Consider the following 19,771-nt stretch of genomic DNA (forward strand, 5'->3'; position numbering starts at 1 on the left):
CGATTGCTGGAGTAAAAAAAAGAACTATTCCCTAGTCAGAGTTGTGCAAGTAAAGGGCATGCTAAAATGCTAAATGCTTACCATGACGGAAGGCACGCCAGGTGTACTTGCATGGTAGTCGTGGCTAGGGTTGTCGCGGGTTGCTCAGGTGAAGATGTATTTTGGTCCATCACCCTACAAAGTGTGTGAAGATTTGCTCTTGGGCAGCCCGCTTGCATATATGGTCAGACCGCTCCAGCTCTCTCTCATCGGAGCCAACTTTCCCCACCATATTCCAGAGGGTAAATTGTCGGATTAGGGTATAATAATTCTCTCTGCAAATATGCAGACACACCACCTCTTTGAATTTTTGGTTATGGGTGAGGTGCCTTTCCTTCTCTTTTTTTGTGGCGGACTCAGTGGTCACGAGTTCGGAGCATTTTGGTGCAGAGTGTAGGTTGAATCACAGTGGTTAAAGTGGTTTCTTCAGTACTCATCGTGCTTTTACATAGTTTATTTGTATCTCTTTGTCTTGATCCTCAGGGGTCACCCCATTCTATTTGGTCCTGAGGAAGGCATTAGCTGGATACTTCACCGCTAAAACGGAAAGCCCCCTATAAAGCACCTGTGGCACATGGGCACAAGGCTATGCAGCCATCACTGCATTTTATGTAGACCCCTGTTTCACGGAAAGATTCTTGTTGGCCTGACAGTGGTCAGCTTTCAGACTAGTTAGCTAGCAAGGGCTAAGATGGTATTGCACATTAAGCCTAGACGTTTTTCCCTTGACTAATGCCATCTTTTCATTTATGATATGAACCAACCATGTTTATGTTTCTATGCTTTACATTTAACTGTATGTATGCAATATTTCTTTAGATATTAATATATCATGTATATTTGTCCATTTGTTAAGATTTAATACTTTTGGAAAATAAAAAACCTGCAAACTGGTGACAAAAAAGAAAAACTGATTCCGGACCTAAAAACAATTGAGAGTCAGTTTGCCCAGACCACCACATTTTAAGAGTTACTTGAATTTATTTCGGATTAGGAAACTATTTCCTGCCAGGGTATCCATTTGTTTTTATGACCAGACATAGGATAGTTGTACACGAGTATAAAAAATAAACATTTTAAGTGCTTAATTTGTGTTCTGCAAAAATTAACAAATACGGAACTTCCAAGTCTCACGTTACTGTAGAGTTAGTCAAGACAATAAGAACAAAGTCTCAGTTTTTGAACATTTTTATTCTTACCAAACACTCTTAGGAAAAACAAAAATGGAGAACAGTAAAATAATTTGCTTTCAAATTATCCGATTTACTGGACCAAATAAGCAAGGAAACCCCCAAGACAACATATCGAGTTTTGCACAACAGTGGGATAGGACATGCTTGCCAAGTACAAAAGCGAACACAAAACTGCTCAATAGTTCATGTCCACATCTTCCTGCAGCTTCTGCACCATTTTGTCCTCCAGACGTTTTGCTTTGCCTGCAAAACAAATGTGAATAAATTAAATAGTGGAACAAATGAAGGAAAAACTAAATGTCACAATCATGTTGGCATACATTAGATGTCGGCTGTTCTTCGTTTGAGGTAGACTCAAGATAAATTCAACAATGCATTTCTCCAATAAAGAGTCAGAATCAATTAGTGACGTGCTTCTCCATCATCTAGTAGTAACATCCATTTTTTTTTTGTAAATTCCACACATTTCTATTTGGTTTAATGTCCAAGGCAAAAGTTGATCATACTTCTGAATATTTATCTGGTTAGGAAACTTTCCAATGTAATTGCAAAGCATAGCACTAGTTGCAGAAAGACAGATGCAAAGAAAGTGGAGTACCGGGAGCAGTTAAAACAAAAAAAGGCAATTGCCATTACCTTATGGAGGACAAGCACATATTATTGACACGTGTGCTTCACAAAAATTTCAATTTTGCCTTAAACTAGATATGTACTATAATTAAGCTACAATGTGTGTACAATGTACAGCCGAGTCCAATTACAAGACAGCTGTCCAATAAGGATTTGTTAAATGTTCAGTTTTGCTTCAGGACATTGGCCAGCTTCAGGTCTAGTTAATTTGGTCGCATTGTACTGCTGTTGACAGACTTCTGGCAAGTTCCCTTCAACAGAAGAACGTGGAGCTCTTTCCAGCTTCCCCTGCTGGAGAAATCGCAGCTGCACCACCATCCCCTTGTGAAAATGCACCCTTGGTTGCCGAGTTCCTGCCCTGCGCAAGCCCCTCCCCACTCATGCAGATGGAATCCTCATCTCTTTGCCAGATTCATCCACTAGTTGTGCAACTGCTAGGACATTCCTCCCCTTAAACTTTGTGTTCACACACGGAGATCCGTCACCACAAAACAAAATTGTTATTGGTGCACGTGTCTTCCGATAGAGAGAATATATATATATATATATATATATATATATATATATATATATATATATATATATATATATATATATACACACACACACACACACACACACACACTATACCATGATCCATTTAGTTTCACGCTAAGATGGGGATTTAGAGCAAACCCCATCACTCCTACTTTAAGTTGAAAGCGGTCCAAGGGACATGATTAAAATTTATAAATCCATCTACTGGAGAACAAAGACCTCACAGCTGACTGGCAGTAGATGGCTGAGGGGGGGGTGCTCAGGGTCCGACTCTCAAAACACGTTCTTATTGAGTCCTGTAGATTCTCCTCATGTTTTCATAGTGTTAGTTACTCAAACGGTTATAATATGGGGAAACTTGATCCTTTTTATCCCTACTCTAAGGGAAAAGAAAGACATCCTATGCAAAACCCCACCTGAAACCATAAGGCACTTAAAAATGTGCACCTCAACCAACTTCTACTCCTCTTTCCATCCATGCCATCTACAACCGGCTCTCAAATACACTCCCTCCAGATCTTTACGTTCCTCTGGCACCAGCTCTCTTCATGTCAATCGGTTCACTAAACAGTGAGCTGGTGGACGGTCTCTTGCCTCGGCTGGCTCCCACCTATGGAACTGCCTCCCCCTTACTCTTCGTCTTGAGCCAGATCTCGACTTTAATTTTCACCTACCCCCCCCCCCCTCCCTCCCTCCTTTGCTAAAACCCACAGACACCGATATACATCTCTTTCTCCCCACTCAGAATGCTCACAAGGACTAGTAGGATGTCTAAGCACCTTACAAATGCCAAATAAAATAAAAGCATTGCTTCTCGAAGCAGCGAGTTCAGGTGCATAAAGATACAGGGGCTCCGCTTTGTCCTAATCTGGAAATCAGAATGGCTGCCGACTGCTCCACTTCAGCTCATGGAACGTCTTGGGTTACCGTCAACCATGGTCATCTTCATGGAAGTGTTTTCTTGCTGGCTCGACTCTTCTGGACAGACCCGTGACCCCTGCCGGGACCTGCAGTGCGCTCCCTATGCTGCCGTTAATATATTTATTTGCGTTTTGGCCATCTGTCCACCTGCCTTTGTCAGGGTCACCTCATTTGGGTTCAGGCTGCGTTGATAGATCAACTCACTCAAGCCTAAAGACCCCGACTACAGTGAGATAGACTATCACAAGGAAAAACTACCCATGCCCATTCAGATGTCCCCATATTCTGGGTGGTTTGCACCCCACTCTACTGTAAATCACCAAAGTAAAGTGTGGCATTGGGCTCCCACTGTAATCATCTCTCCCCTGGTTTGCTTCTGGAACCCATTATTATTGTTCCTATATTGGTTATAAAGAAGTAATTTGACGGTTTTACACAAAAAAACTATACATATTTTTACACTATATTTGGTGTGGTGCATTTTATTATATGTACAGATGAAACCAGACTTCTTTGATGTCAACTCTATGAAGGGGGACAGCGGGTATCAACTTGATGAACACTGTTTTTACTCCAAAGGTTTGGTCCTCAGAAATACCTTCCTGGGGGGTTTCTGAAAAATCTCCTTTACTATAATCCGGCAGTACAGGATATAAACATCCATGTTGCCCAGTAACCAACTCTGTGGCGAAGCCAGAAAAAAGTAATCTCAGATTTTTCAAAAAATCATAAAAGCAAATCTGAAAAAATGTATTATGCCATCTGAGAAAGGAGGGTCAGTCGACCACTGGTCGATTTCTAGCGGGGGCTCAGAAAAGGATCAAATATGGTTTTGAAATGTTTCTCTTGAGTCAAATTGTTGGTCATTACATATCGCTTCACACCAGACTGCCCATCGCTTGACCGGGGACGGAGAATATATTGCATGGGTTTGTCCTGTTTCCAAGGGGTGTTTTGCCCAGAGCCAACCTTCCAGCACCATACCCAATGATCCTGCCATAATTTAAAGACGTGCACTAAAAATGCAATGAAAACCCACCAAGATTTGGCATTCACAAACTAATTAAGTTGCGGAGATAAACAAGGAACCTTGGCTAAATGGCATTAATATAACCTTTTTGAAAAAATATCCAGCACAAAGGTACAAAAACAAGTTGGTACAGAAAACGTCAACACAACAGTACTCATTAAACACTTGTGATCGCCTTCCGACACCAATGTAGGTGCTGGCAGTCGTTCTCCCTTTCAGGCATTGTCAAACACTATGGTCGAGCACCACCTGCTTAAACATGCACTGCACCATGGAGCAGTAAAAAGGCAAGCTCTAAGGCAAATACTTCTATCCTGAGCACATGCCCACCCAACTTGCACCAACTATGGTGCCAAACCCAACGGAATACCACACACAGAACTTAACAGTGAACATTAACTGCTAGTGATAACCGACGTGCAATGTGTATGTAATGTCAGTAAGAGTTATACTTTGGGTCGGTAATTCATACCACATATCAAAACATCCGACTTTCAAAAACTAATTAATCAGACTAGACACTTTTTTTTTAAAGCTATCGCGAGAGCAATCCAGGGTGCTCTGCAAGTTTATGGGCAGAATATTCCAAGCTGAGTTACTGTAATGGATCTCTGCTACCACTCATTTCTTTTTAACATGACAGAAACTTACTGAAGGAAGAAAAAAAAAATGGATAAAACCCACCGAAAAACGAATAAAATGGAGTAGAAAAAAAAAGGCAGCTGGAGTAAGTGGGAAAGGTAAAGATGAAAAAATAAGGGGGCATGAAGTGTCTCCCCCCTGAAAGGTAAGAGGAACATTTTTTGGTTTAAAAAAAAAAAAAAACACCCAGGGAATCACAAATTCGAAAAAAACATGTCGATGGGAAGCAAAGATATTGCCCCTAATGACCATCATCACACTGTAGAAATACATGTGGATAGCAGACAAATTCGTACCTGCATGAGGTGCACGGACAAGATGGATGTTTTGTTTGACCTCTTTGATGTCCTGTGCCTTTTCCAACTCCTTGCCCTTCCTTAGTCTGTAAAGAAACCATAAAGAATTGAAAATGCATTGAATTAGAAGGTAGTTTGCTTCGCGCCTGTTGCAAGCTCGCGACATGTAATAAATCTTGGCAAGACGGAAACCATCTTAGAATTCCCTGGGTTTATGGCAACTGACAAATCATTTGATGAGAAAAATAAAAGTCCCTGAACCCTTCATTCTCTCAACTATAAGAACAGGTTTGCTGAAGCATGCTTCGTTAAAGCCGAATTTCTCCCTATAGACGATGGCACCAAATACTGTGGTGCAAGGGCATCCTTTATTAGTTCTATCCCCCCCCTCATCCGTACCCCCACCAAAGACATTCCCCACCTTTCCTTTCCCTTCCCTTCCCTTCCCCACTGTTGCGAAGGTACCTAAAAACAAACAATACCAGAAACGAAACCAGGATGATCTCAGACAGGGGCAAAGTTATGAACGTCCAGTTGATGGCTACCTCCAATTCTGGAAAACAGACGTTCTTGCACCAGAAAGTCACCTGTTTCAATCCCCAAACCAACACCAGCCCATAGGACCACCTTACAGTTACCGGATGAGAAACCTTAGGCCAAAAAGACGCTCATCTTTTCCCTCATGCAAAGTCGTCATGCCAGACCTTAATGCGGATGTCTCTATGTGGCTTAGCAAAGCTTAAAGCTGGTTAAAGTTTGTGGCTATGGGCACTTCTTGCTTCGGTAACTCAACCATTGATCCACCTCCTCAACTGCCTACTTTCCCCAAGATCCGCCTCACTCAGTGGTTTCTCCACAGAACACTCCAAGTGCAAGGTTGATGCTAGCAGCACTTCATGAAAACAGCTGGAGAACAGTATTTCCAACCGCTCTCAATAGGTTTGTTAAATTGCTATGGGCATGGAGATGCCCAATACACATGTTACATTGTGTAAGCATGTTACTAACATTATGCTAGGTCAGCCTTGCGCTCATCTAAGTGATAAACGTGCCTGGCCCTGAACTGTATATCCTAATGTACGAAATTCAACCCACAAGCCTTCGATCAAAGGAGTCTGCCAGGGTTGCTGAACAGCATTCCAGATGTCAATATGCCTACAAATCACTATTATATAGGTGGCCCACTTGCAATCATTAAAATTAACTGAAGTTTCCCTAAAATTGATAAATGGTCCCACAAAAGACTGCAATAGATCAATACCAGAAATTAGACATTAATTTTAGGAAAGAAGGCGTGTGCCATGTGATATGAGAAATGGTAGGAGAAAACAAGGAAGCAATGGATGAAGACATTTTATAATCATTGGGAATGTATGCGGCTAACATTCCACCCCTTAACTCGGTGCCATTACATAAGGGGGACAAACCAGATGCAAATCAGACTAGAGTGCACACCAGCTTAAATGAATCAAATGGCGTGTTGTGTGCACAAGTAATACATTTTGGCCCTTACAGACTAGTTACTGTTTCTGTGCTTGATATAGGCATTCGCATCAAGCAAAACTACCTCTGGATGCTGGCGCAGCAGTGAAGAAATCTGCATGCATGTGTGTGTGTGTGTGTGTGTATATATATACAGCCATAGCGAGAGAGCACATATGACTTTGTGACTGTTTTAGCAGCAAAGTAGATGTTAAAGTTACAAGTGATGAGCAAGGAAAAATTAACCATATTGCATGCCAGATGACCAGGTTGAGACAGCATGCTAAGGAGATTAAGCTTTATACGTGGTTGCACAAAGGCCACCTTGAGGGAACAAATATGAGGGGGAAATTCGGAAAAGGTGATAACAGGATCTGTGTGGCGATTACTGCACTGTATTGGGACAAAATATAAAATGGAGACTAGATTTGTGACGTGTATAGCCCTGCCCCCTCGTCCTCCAAGAACTAGGCACCTAGTCTCCTGGATAGCCAGAAGAAGTGTGTCAACGGGATACTGTGAGACTGGACAGGTAGCGCCAATTCTCGCCACGTTATGCACACCTTCAGAGTCTTTGAGGCATCTACATGTTTAGAATATTATGCAATGGAACCAGTTCCAAGAATCTTTTGGAGATCGTTCTCTTTCTAAGTTTCTTTTCAATTTACGGAAAAGGAGCTTCAATTTCTCTAGACTTCAGAGTACCAGTATCAATAGCCACCTGCCACAAAGTGTGGCTATTGCCGGCAAAGGTACAGCAGCTATGGACTTTCTACAAGGTGAAGCTACTAGAGAAACAACCTTCCTGCTGAAGGTGCCAAGCAAGTCATAAATTCGTTTTTTTTTTTAAATTGATTAGCAGAATTTGCTACTTAAAATGTTCTTGATTCGCAAACAAACTTATTTTATTAGCAATTTTGAACTAATACTTTAAATCTCACCAGATCTTAGTTATAGTCATAACATGACCAAGAACACAGCACTTATATGTACCTCTGAAATAATATATTGGTTCGATGAAAGGTTAGCTGCATGAATGGACAAAAATAATTTGATAAAAAGGCTCTATAAACATTTTTCAATACAAGGCTGTGTGTGGCTAGGTGCAGTGTGTTGCACAGGACAGTGTCCTTCAAATTATACGCTTAGACCATCATTTCCTCTGCAAGAAGAAGTTCAAATGTTTCATAAAACCAAAAAGTTAATGTTAAAGGAAAGTCATAACCCGAGACGTAGTATGGTTTTGCGACAGGGAGGGTAATTGTCAACTTCAGATGGACAAGATGTCCGTTGCCTGCCATTGATATCAACGGTTTACAATCTAGTGTTATCACATTCAGGGGGAGAGCAGGGCCACTAACCGTCTTAACGCATTTTGCCATGTGATCACACAGGTTTTCAAAAATGTTCACTTGTCAATTTGATGCACTTTTCCCCAACAAAATGAAATATAGTTGACACTGCGATTTAGATTCAATTAAACTACTGAAAAACATGTAGACAATGCAGTACCGCAATACTGTAATTATGCATTTAACAACTTCAATTTTTAGGAAGAGAATGGCAGGACTGTATATTCACACAGTGGTCTTTGCCGACAGGATATAGTTAGCTCAATAAAAAGTATAATCCAGATTACTTCTGGTTTGCAATTATTTGAAAAAGAGGTAATGTTTCTTGCCTAGCACTCCCAAACCGGACTTAGTGCAGCAGAAATCACCACCACCATCTTCCATTAGCCTCTTTACACTTGCAGTGAACAGATAAGAGGGTGGAGGGGCACCGAGGGCAAGAAAGGAATGTCGGGTGAGCTGTGCTTTAATGGTAATTTAAATAGCTAGCAGTGCTACACAAGTGTCAATTTGATTAGCAAACCGCAAACCTACATAACTGCAGACCAAATTGGTATGCAACACTGCATTGAGGGCACTCGTACTGGAGCCCTGAATGTAGGGAAGACTATGCATGGAGCAGGGCAATATTTGACTAGAACAATCTTCAGAGATGGCCAAAGAGCAATTCATTAAAGGCTTCACTAGAGGGCAACGAGAATGGAAAATATATATATGATATTACTCACCGTAATCGTATTTCTGATGCTTGTATCTGCTTAGATTCACATGCTGTGTGCATAGGCCGACATCTAGTGGAAGCTGCGGAGTATTACAGTTTGTTTTTCGAAATTCGAAAATGGGCGTCGACACAGGGCGTGCCAGTAATACTATCCCTAGTGTGACGTCCACTGTACCCAAGATCCCTCACGCGTCTAGGATCCTCAGATTGTATATTTTCTGACATGAGGTAGCATGAGGAGTAGCGCGAGTACAGATAATCCAAGCAGATAGACAGAAAGGTAAGACTACAAGCAATCATGCGCCTTCTCTCGGAGGGGAGGAAGGGTGGGTCGCATGTGAATCTAAGCTTATACAAGCATCAGAAATACGATTATGGTGAGTAATGTATCCCTTCTGAGGCTTGTGGAATCTGCTTAGATCACATGCTGTGCATAGATTAGCAAGCAGTACCAGAAGAAGGAGGTGGGATGTGAGAAGGGTCATGAGCAAATAAGTGTCTTAGAACCGCTTGTCCCACTTGTGCATCTGCCTTGGAATGGGTGTCAATGCAGTAATGCTGAGTAAAAGTGTGAATAGAGCTCCAAGTAGCTGCTTTGCAAATGGTGTCAAGGGGAACATTTGCAATGAAAGCCAGAGTGGCCCCAATGCCTCTAGTAGAGTGGGCCCTTGGCGTAAAAGGCAGTCTTTTCAGAGAGTGAGTAACACAGCTGGATATAGTTAATAATCCACTTCGAGATGGCACCTTTAGAGACGCGATCCCCCTCTCTGCCTGTAGCTACGGAGACAAACAGTTGATCTGTTTTCCTTAGTGGTCTTGTTTTATTTACATAGTAGAGGACCGCCCTACGCACATCTAGTGTGTGTAGTTTCACCTCAGCCGAGCTTTGCGGATTCTGGAAGAAAGCCGGAAGCTCGATGGACTGGTTTACATAGAATTTTGATATAAATTTAGGTGAGAACCTAGGGTGTGTGCGTAAAACCAGTTTGTCTTTATGGATAGTAAAGAAGGGATCCTGCACTGAGAGCCTGAATTTCACTGACCCTTCTTATAGAAGTAATAGCTACTAAGAAGGCTGTTTTATAAGTCAGGTGTTTGAGACTGCTTTTATGCATGGGTTTGAAAGGGGGGCCCATGAGCTTGGCTAGCACCACATTAAGGTCCCACCCTGGTGGTGGGTTTGAAATAGGAGGGTGAAGTCTCTTTACTCCTTCCATGAAGGCTTTAACTACTGGTACTTTCCACCACGACACCTTGCTATGGGAAGTGGTGTAAGCCGAGAGGGCTGCCAGGTGTACTTTCAGTGAGTTAAAAACCAATCCTGCATCAAGCAGGTGGAGCATGTATGTAACAATAGTGGAAGGAGTGCAATCAACCGGGTTGATTGGTCTACTCTGGCACCAGATAACGAACCACTTCCACTTGTCAAAGTAACAGTGCCTTGTGTTTGGTTTCCAAGATTCCTTTAGGATGTCCATACACCTCTGTGGCAAATTGAAATGTCCAAACTCTATGACCTCAGGAGCCATGCTGCCAGGTTCATTGAGTTGGGTTGCTGGTGCACTGTTTGACCTTGGTGCTGGGACAGTAGGTTGTACCAGGCTGGAAATTTGATGGGCTCGCACACCGCCATCCTGCGTAGGTGTGGGAACCACGGTTGTCTTGCCCCCAAGGGAGCAACTAGGACGAGCGTCATCGATTCCTTGTTCATCTTGTTCACCACTTTCCTGATAAGAGGAGTTGGTGGAAAAGCGTACGCAAACATCCCTGACCAGTTCATCCACAGGGCGTTCCCCTGGGAGTCTGGTTGGGGGAACCTGGATGCAAATCCTGGGCATTGTCTGTTTTCGCTTGTGGCGAATAAGTCTATAGTGAGGAAACCCCACTGAGAGAAGAGATCTTCTACGACCTCTCTGTGAAGAACCCATTCGTGTTCCTCTGGGAGGGAGTCTCTGCTCAGAGCATCCGCTAGGGAATTGAGCTCCCCTGGAACATGTTGCGATGACAGGAAGATGTTCCGTCTGAGTGCCCATATCCAGATTTTCTGGGCAAGCTTGGACAGATTTGGCGAGCGAGTCCCTCCTTGCTTGTTCAGGTAGAACATGGCTGTAGTGCTGTCCGTCCGGATTTGCACTGACAGGTTTAGTAGATGGGGCTCGAACGCCTGAAGCGCTCTGAATACTGCCAGAAGCTCTAGCAGGTTGATGTGGTTCTTGGCCACTGAGTGAGACCAGAGACCCTGAGCTGTGTGGTGGAGATGGTGAGCTCCCCACCCCGTCAGACATGCATCTGTAGTGACTACTGCCTGTACTTCAGGATCGTAAAAGGGTTTCCCCTTTGCGAGATTCTCTCTTGTCCACCAGTGGAGGCTTTGTACTAGTGTTGGCGAAACAACCACTAGATCGTCCCACTGACCACTTGCCTGGGACCACTGTTTCGCCAACCATTCCTGCATGGGACGCAGACGCGCGTGGGAGACCAGGCAAATGCATGACGCCATCATGCCCAGTAAACGCATTGCTTTGCGTACCGTTATTTGTTGACCGGACTGATAATGTGGAATTTGCAGTAGTATATTCCGAATTCTTTCTTCTGAAGGAAAGGTCAACCCCTCCTGGGTATCCAGGATTGCTCCTAGGAATTGTTTTGAGGTGCTTGGCACCAGGCTTGACTTCTTCTCGTTGATTGAGAAGCCTAACTCGTGGAGGAGGTCGATAGTCCTTTGAATGTTTGTCCTGCAAATTCCTGGGGTTTCCCCCGTTATGAGCCAGTCGTCCAGATAAGGGTACACTGGGATTGCCTCCCTGCGTAGGTGTGCAGCCGCCACCGCCAGTACCTTGGTGAATACCCTTGGTGCTGAAGCTATCCCGAAGGGCAGTACCTTGAATTGGTAGTGGCGACTGTCCACCTTGAAGTGCAAGTACTTTCTGTGCGCTGGGAACATGGAAATATGAAAATAAGCATCTTTCATATCCAAGGTTGCCATGTAATACCCTTTTTTAGGAGGGGGATTACCTCTTGTAGCGTGGTCATACGAAATTTTTGGGGTTTGACATACTTGTTGGCAGGCCGTAACTCCAATACTGGGCGCATTGTCAAGTCTTTCTTTGGCACAAGGAACTAAGTTGAATAAATACCCTGGTTTACCTGGTGTCCCGGGACGAGTTCTATCGCGTCCTTTTGTAGAAGAATGGTGATCTCCTCCAGGAGAATCTTCTGATGTTCTAAGGAGTGTACTCTTTGTCGTGGAGGATGGTTTCGGGGACGCTGCAGTAGATCTATACAGTACCCTGTGGATACTGTTGACAGCACCCATCTGTCTGATGTGATCCCTTCCCAAGCCTGGGTGAAGTTTGAAATGCGTCCCCCCTACTGGGGTTGCGTGAGAAGGGACCCTGAACTGAGCGTCACTGCTTTGGTGGAGGCGTGCCGCCTCCCTTGCTGGGGCTGCCTCTACCTTTACCACAACCTCTCCTATTACCTCTGCCGTAACCCTGGGTAGACTGTTGGTTGTTGTTCCACTGTGTACCCTGCCCCTGGGAATAGTTAGATCCTCTCTGGGAATTTTGGCCGCGTGGGCGACGAAAATTACTATTCCCTCTCTGGTTAGGGGGTTTATTGGTTAACTGGCCAAGGGATTTGAGAGTTTCGTATTCGTCCTTGGCATTTTTCAGTGAGTCTTCGACCGCCTTCCCAAACAACAGATCGGCTTCCACCGGTTTGTCTAACAATGATGCCCGAGTTTCTGTCTTAAAACCAGACTGCCGTAACCACGCATGTCTCTTGATAACAGTACCTTCTGCTATCAATCTGCCTGCGTTGTCCGCGGCGTCGAAGGTTGCTTTCAAAATGCAACCAGACACGGCTCTACCCTCTGCGGAAATCCGAGCTAATTGGCCCTTTAACGGTTCAGGAGCAGAGGCTATGAGAGCCGCGACTTCTTCCCACTGATGGCAGTTGTAGCTGGCCAACAGGGTGGTGGAGTTAGCAATCCTTGCTTGATAGGCGGACGTTCAGGCTACCTTCCTGCCAAAACCGTATAGTTTTCTGCTCTCCTTGTCGGGAGGAGCTTCTGACGAAGACAAGGGTGTTCCAGCCCTCTTACGAGTGTTGGTAACAACTAGGGAGTCTGGCTTCAGATGTCCTCTTATATAGAGAGGGTCAGACTGAGCTGCCCTGAAAAGTTTTTCAACCCTGGGATTGACTGCTCTGGTGAGGTTTGGGTTCACCAGGGACGGATCTATCCTCCGCTGAATGGATTTAAGGATAGGGATGGTCTGGGCAACCGGCCTCCTTTCTCCCACTAACTCTTCTGCGAAGTCCCTTTCCTCCAGTACACCGTGGGTGTCAATGTGGAAATGTTCTGCTGCGCGAGCGAGAACCTCATTTAGGAGGGGCTGGTTATCGACCGGGGAGTCGGTAACCGGGGCTTCGTTCTCTACCGGGGAGTCTACTCTGTATGTTTCCGGGTCATCCTCTTCTTCTTCCTGGTCCTCATCATCCCCATAGTAGCCCGTATCGGTTTGCTCTTCTATCATACTAAAATCTTGGTCTCCACAAAAGGAAGCCTCTCCTTGATACTGAGAGTATGGTGTTGCGTAAGGTTGTACCTCGAAGGGTTCAGACCTCATCGGGGTTTCAAACCGGGCCTTCTTACTCGGGGGGATAGGATCAGTAGAGCCTGAGGGTGTGGTCCCTTGTGGATCATACGAGAGGAAATGTTCTGGATTTTTATCATAAAAATCAGCCAACGAAGACATTCTTGACATGACCCTATCTATGTCTTCACTGGACCATTTTTTGGAACTGGGAATGACTCTCAGCAAGTCTATGGGATTTATCCTGAGTAGCTTTGCTGGTTGTGGACCTATAAGCAGACCTGGACTTGTCGGTCTGTTTAGGGGGGTTGGAGTGTCTCACAGGTGTGGAAGAATGTACAGGTAGTTTCTTCTGCTGTTTTCCCCCCCTCCCCATGCGTAGAAAAATGTTTTCCCTGTCCCTTAGTGGCTCCGGAGTTTTTCGACGCCTGGCGTCGAGGATCGGGAGAAGTGTCCCTGTCCTTCGAGCGTGGGGCCTCGCTGGCTTTAATTGCGGGCTCCGCCTCCTGGAGCGCCCTGGGGGTGGAAGTCGTCTTCGTCTTCCGACGATCGAACTTCTGTTAGCCTAGGGAGCGAGGCACTCTTGGCAAGAGTGGATGATTGCCTGAGTCATGCGGCGTTCTTGATCGAGAGCGCCCAGAGGACACCGAATCGGACCGTTCTGTCTGTGCCTCTTTCCGAGAACTCGACGTCGTCGAGTCTCGGTTGGACTTAGTGTGTTTAGTGTGTAGTATGTGAAGCGCTTGCGTCGCCGGGGGTCTTACCCATAGCCGCCCTGCCGGACGACCTTCCGAGGTCGGGGACCTGCGCTCGGCTGTCTTTCGACGCCGTAATGCCCTCGCCGTCCGAAAGTACGGCGTCGCTGCCATCGCTGAAGGCGCCTTCCGCTGCCATGGCCGCCTGCCTGGCGTGATGGGCCCAACGCTTCGTCGAATGGTCCTTAAGTGTCTTAGGTTTAAACCTACTACACGCTCTGCAGTTCGCTTCGGGGTGGTCCCTCGGCAAGCAGAGATTGCACGTGGCGTGCCTGTCGACCCAAGGGTATTTGCGGTTGCACTTGAGGCAGAATTGAAAAGGGGTACCCTCCATACACACCTTGAGGCAGCGGGCTGTTAGTGTAGGAAATATATAAGGTGTACCTATATACCAAGAGTGTAGAGTATGTACCACCCCCCACTCTCCCTACTTGCAGGGCCGAGGCCAGCGGCCTTCCGAGGCCCAAATCCGTCGTGCAGCAGCCGACGGTCGATTTCTTCTCCAGCCGGCGTCGAGTGTCGAAGTTTGACGCTGGGGTGGGGAAGGATGTCAATAGATTATTATTTTATAATTTTAGCAAAAGTATGGCTAAGGCCAGGGGACTCCGCAAGATGCTTCCGACCAGTATGGCAGAAAAAAACAATCTGAGGATCCTAGACGCGCGAGGGATCTTGGGTACAGTGGACGTCACACTAGGGATAGTATTACTGGCACGCCCTGTGTCGACGCCCATTTTCGAATTTCGAAAAACAAACTAATACTCCGCAGCTTCCACTAGATGTCGGCCTATGCACAGCATGTGATCTAAGCAGATTCCACAAGCCTCAGAAATATATATATTTATTCTCCACAACACCAAGAAAGCTCATTTGAGCCATGTGTGTTGTGGAATGTGCGACTTGGCTCAAATTAACTATACACATGTGCACACTTGCCACCAAGGTAAGCAGAGGCAGCACTAAAACCAGTAGCAATGTGGCCCGATCACTGGCCTCCTGTAAGCCAACAACCAAGTCTTCAAGGTCGTAGTCAAGTTGGATAACAAATCATATCTATCAAATTCATGGCTCAAACACAAGCCCAAAGGGGAGAGCATCGTCCACCGCAAATCTGGCATGCAACTGTATAAAAGGAGGTACCAACTAGGGGACCCGTGTCTCACAAAGACACAGCCCTCACGGAGACCATTGAAAGGCTCAGGCTGGGGGCTAAAAGACCATGTCCGTCTCCCAACAGAGGGAGTGAAAGCCAACAGCTTTAATGCACTCTAATTATATATGATATAGTTCATCTGAGAAAACACTCTCCTCTTACGCCTCGTCCTGAGCAACTCCTGCTGCCAATGGCCCAGAGCCTGGGACAGGATTGGGTAAACAGGAAATAATGAACACCTTGTCCTTGTGGAGGGCTGTAAAACATTTGGCCATGCACTCCAGTTTCCCTAGATTCCAACGGGTTATAAAACATGCAGTCAGCAGTGCGATTCAGTGCCCGGCGCCAGTCAGTGCAGATTAAACATCTGAAATCTTTGCAAAGGTGTAAACCCTTCCTAAAAAGCACTAGTACTAGAGTACTAGTGATCGAAAATATTTGAGGGTGATCCAACAAAAAAAAAACAGCAGCGGGTCCAGTCTTTACTGGCAGAAAAAAAAGCAACCGAGGTAACCTGGCTGGTGCTGCCCTTCTTATGTAGAAGTGATGTGCAGCTCAGCATCGCCTTCCATAGGGGCTATAGTCCAGTCTATATGTAGATGTATTTAAGAAATGGCAGGTGTGTGAGAAAAGTATCAGTTCAGGTGGAAAAGAAAAGTGTAGCATCTCTATACAGGTGGTAAAATGTTACGCTACCTGGAGAATCTATTCTTGGCACAACTACATAGCTCTCCCCAATTAGGAAAACGTAATAAATTCTGTTCCAGAACACAGGCAACTAATTGGTTCCGACTTCATTAAAACTCCTATACGGGGATAGCAAGTAAAGCTAGTGGCCAAGCTGTGTACTGGCCAGCGGTGTAGGGTTGTCACAGGTTCCACAAGGAGCTGGGCAGCAAGTGCTACCAGAGATGCACATCACATTTATAATGCAGACCCCCCCCCCCATCCCTCTAAGAAAACCCAATATTTTCATATGATCAATGCCAGCTGATTGACCCACACAAATCAGGCTGTTTACATTTAACAAAATTAACAGTCAGCTGATAAGGTGCAATTAAACACATTTAGAGACAGATTCTTGTACACTGACCTGTTCATGATAAACCTGGCCTGGCGTTTCTGTTTAATCTCTTCAACTCTCTTCATTGCCTCAACTGGAGAAAGATGGTGCAGTGTTACTCAAGTACAATTCATCCAACCAGTGTTAACCGTCTAAATGAACAAGTATTATCAATTGCATTGCAGAGATCCTAGGTGCATGCTAAAGTTAGAGAACTGTACAAAACTTGCAATAAAGCCACATGCCCCTCCCCTCAAAGTAAATCAATTCTGCAAGTCCACTGCATGACTGTCTCTAAGCATTCCTCCCAAGATATTCACCACTATGATATTATATGGCATTTATAATGCGCCTGTACGCAAATGTTTCTAGACGCGACAAGGGAGGGAGGACAAGACAAACAATCCCATTATGCCATGTGTCATTCGGAACGTACTAGTGCGACAACAAGAAGTGCGATCATGGCAGCATGGCTCAGAGCAAGTGCAGCCAGGGCAATGCGACTCAGCCCCGAAGTGCGAGGTAGGCACTGCAAAGGAAGACTGGTCGTGGAAGAGCCTGGTACCCAGTGAGACTGAGGGAACCATGCAACCAGTCGGTGCAGCAGAACGGCAGGTGAGCGAGAAAGCGAGAGAAGGCAGAGGATAAAAGGAGGGTCTTGAGCGGTTTCTGGAACTTTAGGTGGTCTGGCTCAAGTCGGAGAGGGGCAGGGACACCGCTTCAGAGGGAGACACATGCAGAGGAGGGCGAGGGAGGAACAGATCTACCCCCCCCAACCCCACTCTCTGCCTGGAGGAGTGGCTGACCCTCAGAGTTGGAGCAAGCCGAGCAAAGGGCTCTAGTAGGAGGGTATTTCAGAAGAGAGTTTGAAGTAGTGCAGGCCCCAGAAAGTCTTGTGGACGACGCAGAGGATCTTGCAGCCACTGGGAGCCAATGGACAGATTCAGTCCCTGAGCTTGAGGCCAAGGATAAGTCTTGCAGTCCTGTTCTGGATTAGTTGCGGGAGACAAAGAATAGAGGTAAGCAGATTAAGAAACAGGCAGTTGCAGTAGCCCAGTCTGGAGAGAACCAGGGCTCTGGAGACAGTGAGCTTCTTGGGAGGGGGGTGGAGTGAGAAAAGGTAGAATACCTTTCAGAAGACGCAGATGGAAGTGGGCCTTTTTGGCAAGGTCCGTGAGGAGAGAGTGGCTAAATAATACCAATGCTTTTTGCCTCCCAGGAAGACAAGGGTAGAGGGCACAAGGAGGGTGGCCAGAGTGAGGGAAAGCGGGAGCAGGGGTCCCAATGAGAAGGATCTCGTCTTACTAGCATTAAGGCAAAGATTGTTGGAGGCGCACCAATCACTAATAGCGGATAGTCAGGAATGAGCAGGAGAGGAGGGTGAGGGCAGTCTGAAAGAGAGCCAAGTGTAATCTGCATATCACTGAAAGTTAAGACGAGAAGGTGGAGGGTGGGGAGGTGAGGGGGGGGATAAATCAGGTGGGCCAAAGGGGGCAGATGGACATTAAAGAGCCAGGGTAAGAGGGTAGACCCCTGGGGACACCACATGCAGAGAGAGGGGGGTAGTGGAGAGAAAGGACCCAAGTTAGACCTGGGAGGGACGGTCCAGGTGGAAGGTCAGCCAAGCCAGGGCCTGATCCATGATGCCAAGGGTCACACTGAGTCGGTTGATATGGGTGGCGTGACTGACCGTGTCGAAAGCAGAGAAAAGGTCAAGGAGGTTGAAGACAGAGGGAGAGCTGGAGTCTAGGTTGGAGAGCAGATCTTCATGGGTGTTCAGGAGAGCAGTTTCCATTCCTCTGGCTGCTCTGAAACCAGACTGATTGTCATGGAGGCAGCCAATGGATTCAGTGTGGAAGGTAAGCTCGGAGATGGCAAGCTTTCCAGGGGTTTGCACAGGAAAGGAGCGATAGAAATTGGGCGATAGTTTGCCGGACATTAGGGTCAGCACAAGGCTTTTTGTTTAAATAAAAAAAAAAAAGTACCATTTTTTTTTTCTTTTTTGGAGGGGTTGCACCAAGGGAGTGCTTGAGGAGAAGGAAAAGATCCAGTGGTGAAAGAGCGATTGAGAAATCAGCCAAGGTGGCAATGTGGTCATTGAAGGTTCTGGAGGAGCAGGGGAGCACCTATTTGGACAACACTTCATAGGTTGGACTGGTCTAGAGACATTGTCAGGTGTCAGAGAGAAGGAGGAAAAAGGAAGAGGAGCGGCAGCCAAAGAAAGGAGGGCAGTGGAGACTCCAGTAGGATTGGCCAGCTCCTTGCAGATTTTGAAGAATGTTGCTGTGTTGTAGAGGACGCAAAGACACAGGCTTGGATATGGACCCTCTTTTTGGAGAGGACAGTCTGTATTGCCTTTGTGCAGGCGGCAGGCCAGTTTGTCAGAGGATGCACCCACAGCCCTCTATTTCGTCTCAGTCACTCTGCACTTGCGTTTTCAGGGCAGCAAGATCGGAGTCGTACCAAGAGTTGCACTTGGAGGCAGGCTTCAGACAGATTCACATGACAGGGGCTGAATGACCGAGAAGGAAGGTGGAAGTGCTGGGGTAGACTTCGCTCAAGGGGCAAGACGTTTCAGGTGAGAGGTGAGCAGACAGTGGTCAGTCCAAGAGAGGAGTGGTGAGAGGGTGATGTCCAATGAGCTGAGAACATCCAAGTTGTGACTGGCAGTGTGTGTCGGGCCAGAGGGTAGAATGGAAAGGGTGGGAGTGTCGCATAGGTTGCGGAAGAGACCAGAGGAGGGATTAGAAGTATCCCGGTGGAGAAGTTGAAAGGTTGAGGCAAGGAGAAAAGAAGAGATATCAGCCCATTCTGAGAGAAACAGGGTGAACTGGCCAGGTGACCTGTAGATGCTGGCCACAGGAAAGATCAGTTCCACTCCATCTCTGGGCCGGTTAGTTCTGAGATCAGAGGATCTTTTAGCCCTCAATGAGGAGCGTGTCAAAACTCCCGACAGAACTGGCCGTGAACCATGTCTCAGTGAGAGCGAGGCCATCCAGGTCAAGGTCTTACAGGAGGTGGCAGATGTCAGAAGAATGTTTGACAACAGAGCAAGAGTTGAGGGTAGCTAAGTGGAACAGGTTGCTACACTTGAAAGACTTCCGGGGAGGGGTGCAGGGCACACCCAGCGGAGGCGGTAGAAGGGCCCGATAGTGGGCAGACGCAGTAGACAGGTGGCATGGGGGCCAGGAGGAGGAGGTGGGTGCCAGAGAGGCGGCGGATGAGGAAGGTGGTGGAAGAGGTGTCAGGGAGGTGAAGGAAGGAGTGGCAGGAGAAGGTAGGAAATTGATCAGATGTGAGAGACGCCCATCAAAAAGCAGGAGATTGGGGTTGGGAGGCCTTGACCAGGACTGTACCAT

At 46.2% G+C, this 19,771-nt stretch overlaps 1 protein-coding gene across 1 annotated transcript in view; it reads right to left on the reverse strand.

Annotated features, from left to right (window-relative positions):
• Positions 1 to 1,211: 1,211 nt before the first annotated feature.
• The window catches only part of RSL24D1 (ribosomal L24 domain containing 1), a 59,646-nt gene continuing 41,086 nt past the window's right edge, over positions 1,212 to 19,771 (reverse strand). Inside the window, exons 4-6 of the mRNA XM_069624857.1 lie at positions 16,443 to 16,506; positions 5,289 to 5,374; positions 1,212 to 1,475 (exon numbers count right to left, since the gene is read on the reverse strand). Coding sequence (XP_069480958.1) covers positions 1,408 to 1,475; positions 5,289 to 5,374; positions 16,443 to 16,506 — 218 coding nt within the window. The 3' untranslated portion in view covers positions 1,212 to 1,407. The remainder of the gene's footprint in view (positions 1,476 to 5,288; positions 5,375 to 16,442; positions 16,507 to 19,771) is intronic.

Source organism: Ambystoma mexicanum, chromosome 11 (genome assembly GCF_040938575.1).
Source record: "Ambystoma mexicanum isolate Mex_15411 chromosome 11, UKY_AmexF1_1, whole genome shotgun sequence".
Classification (NCBI taxonomy): domain Eukaryota; kingdom Metazoa; phylum Chordata; class Amphibia; order Caudata; family Ambystomatidae; genus Ambystoma; species Ambystoma mexicanum.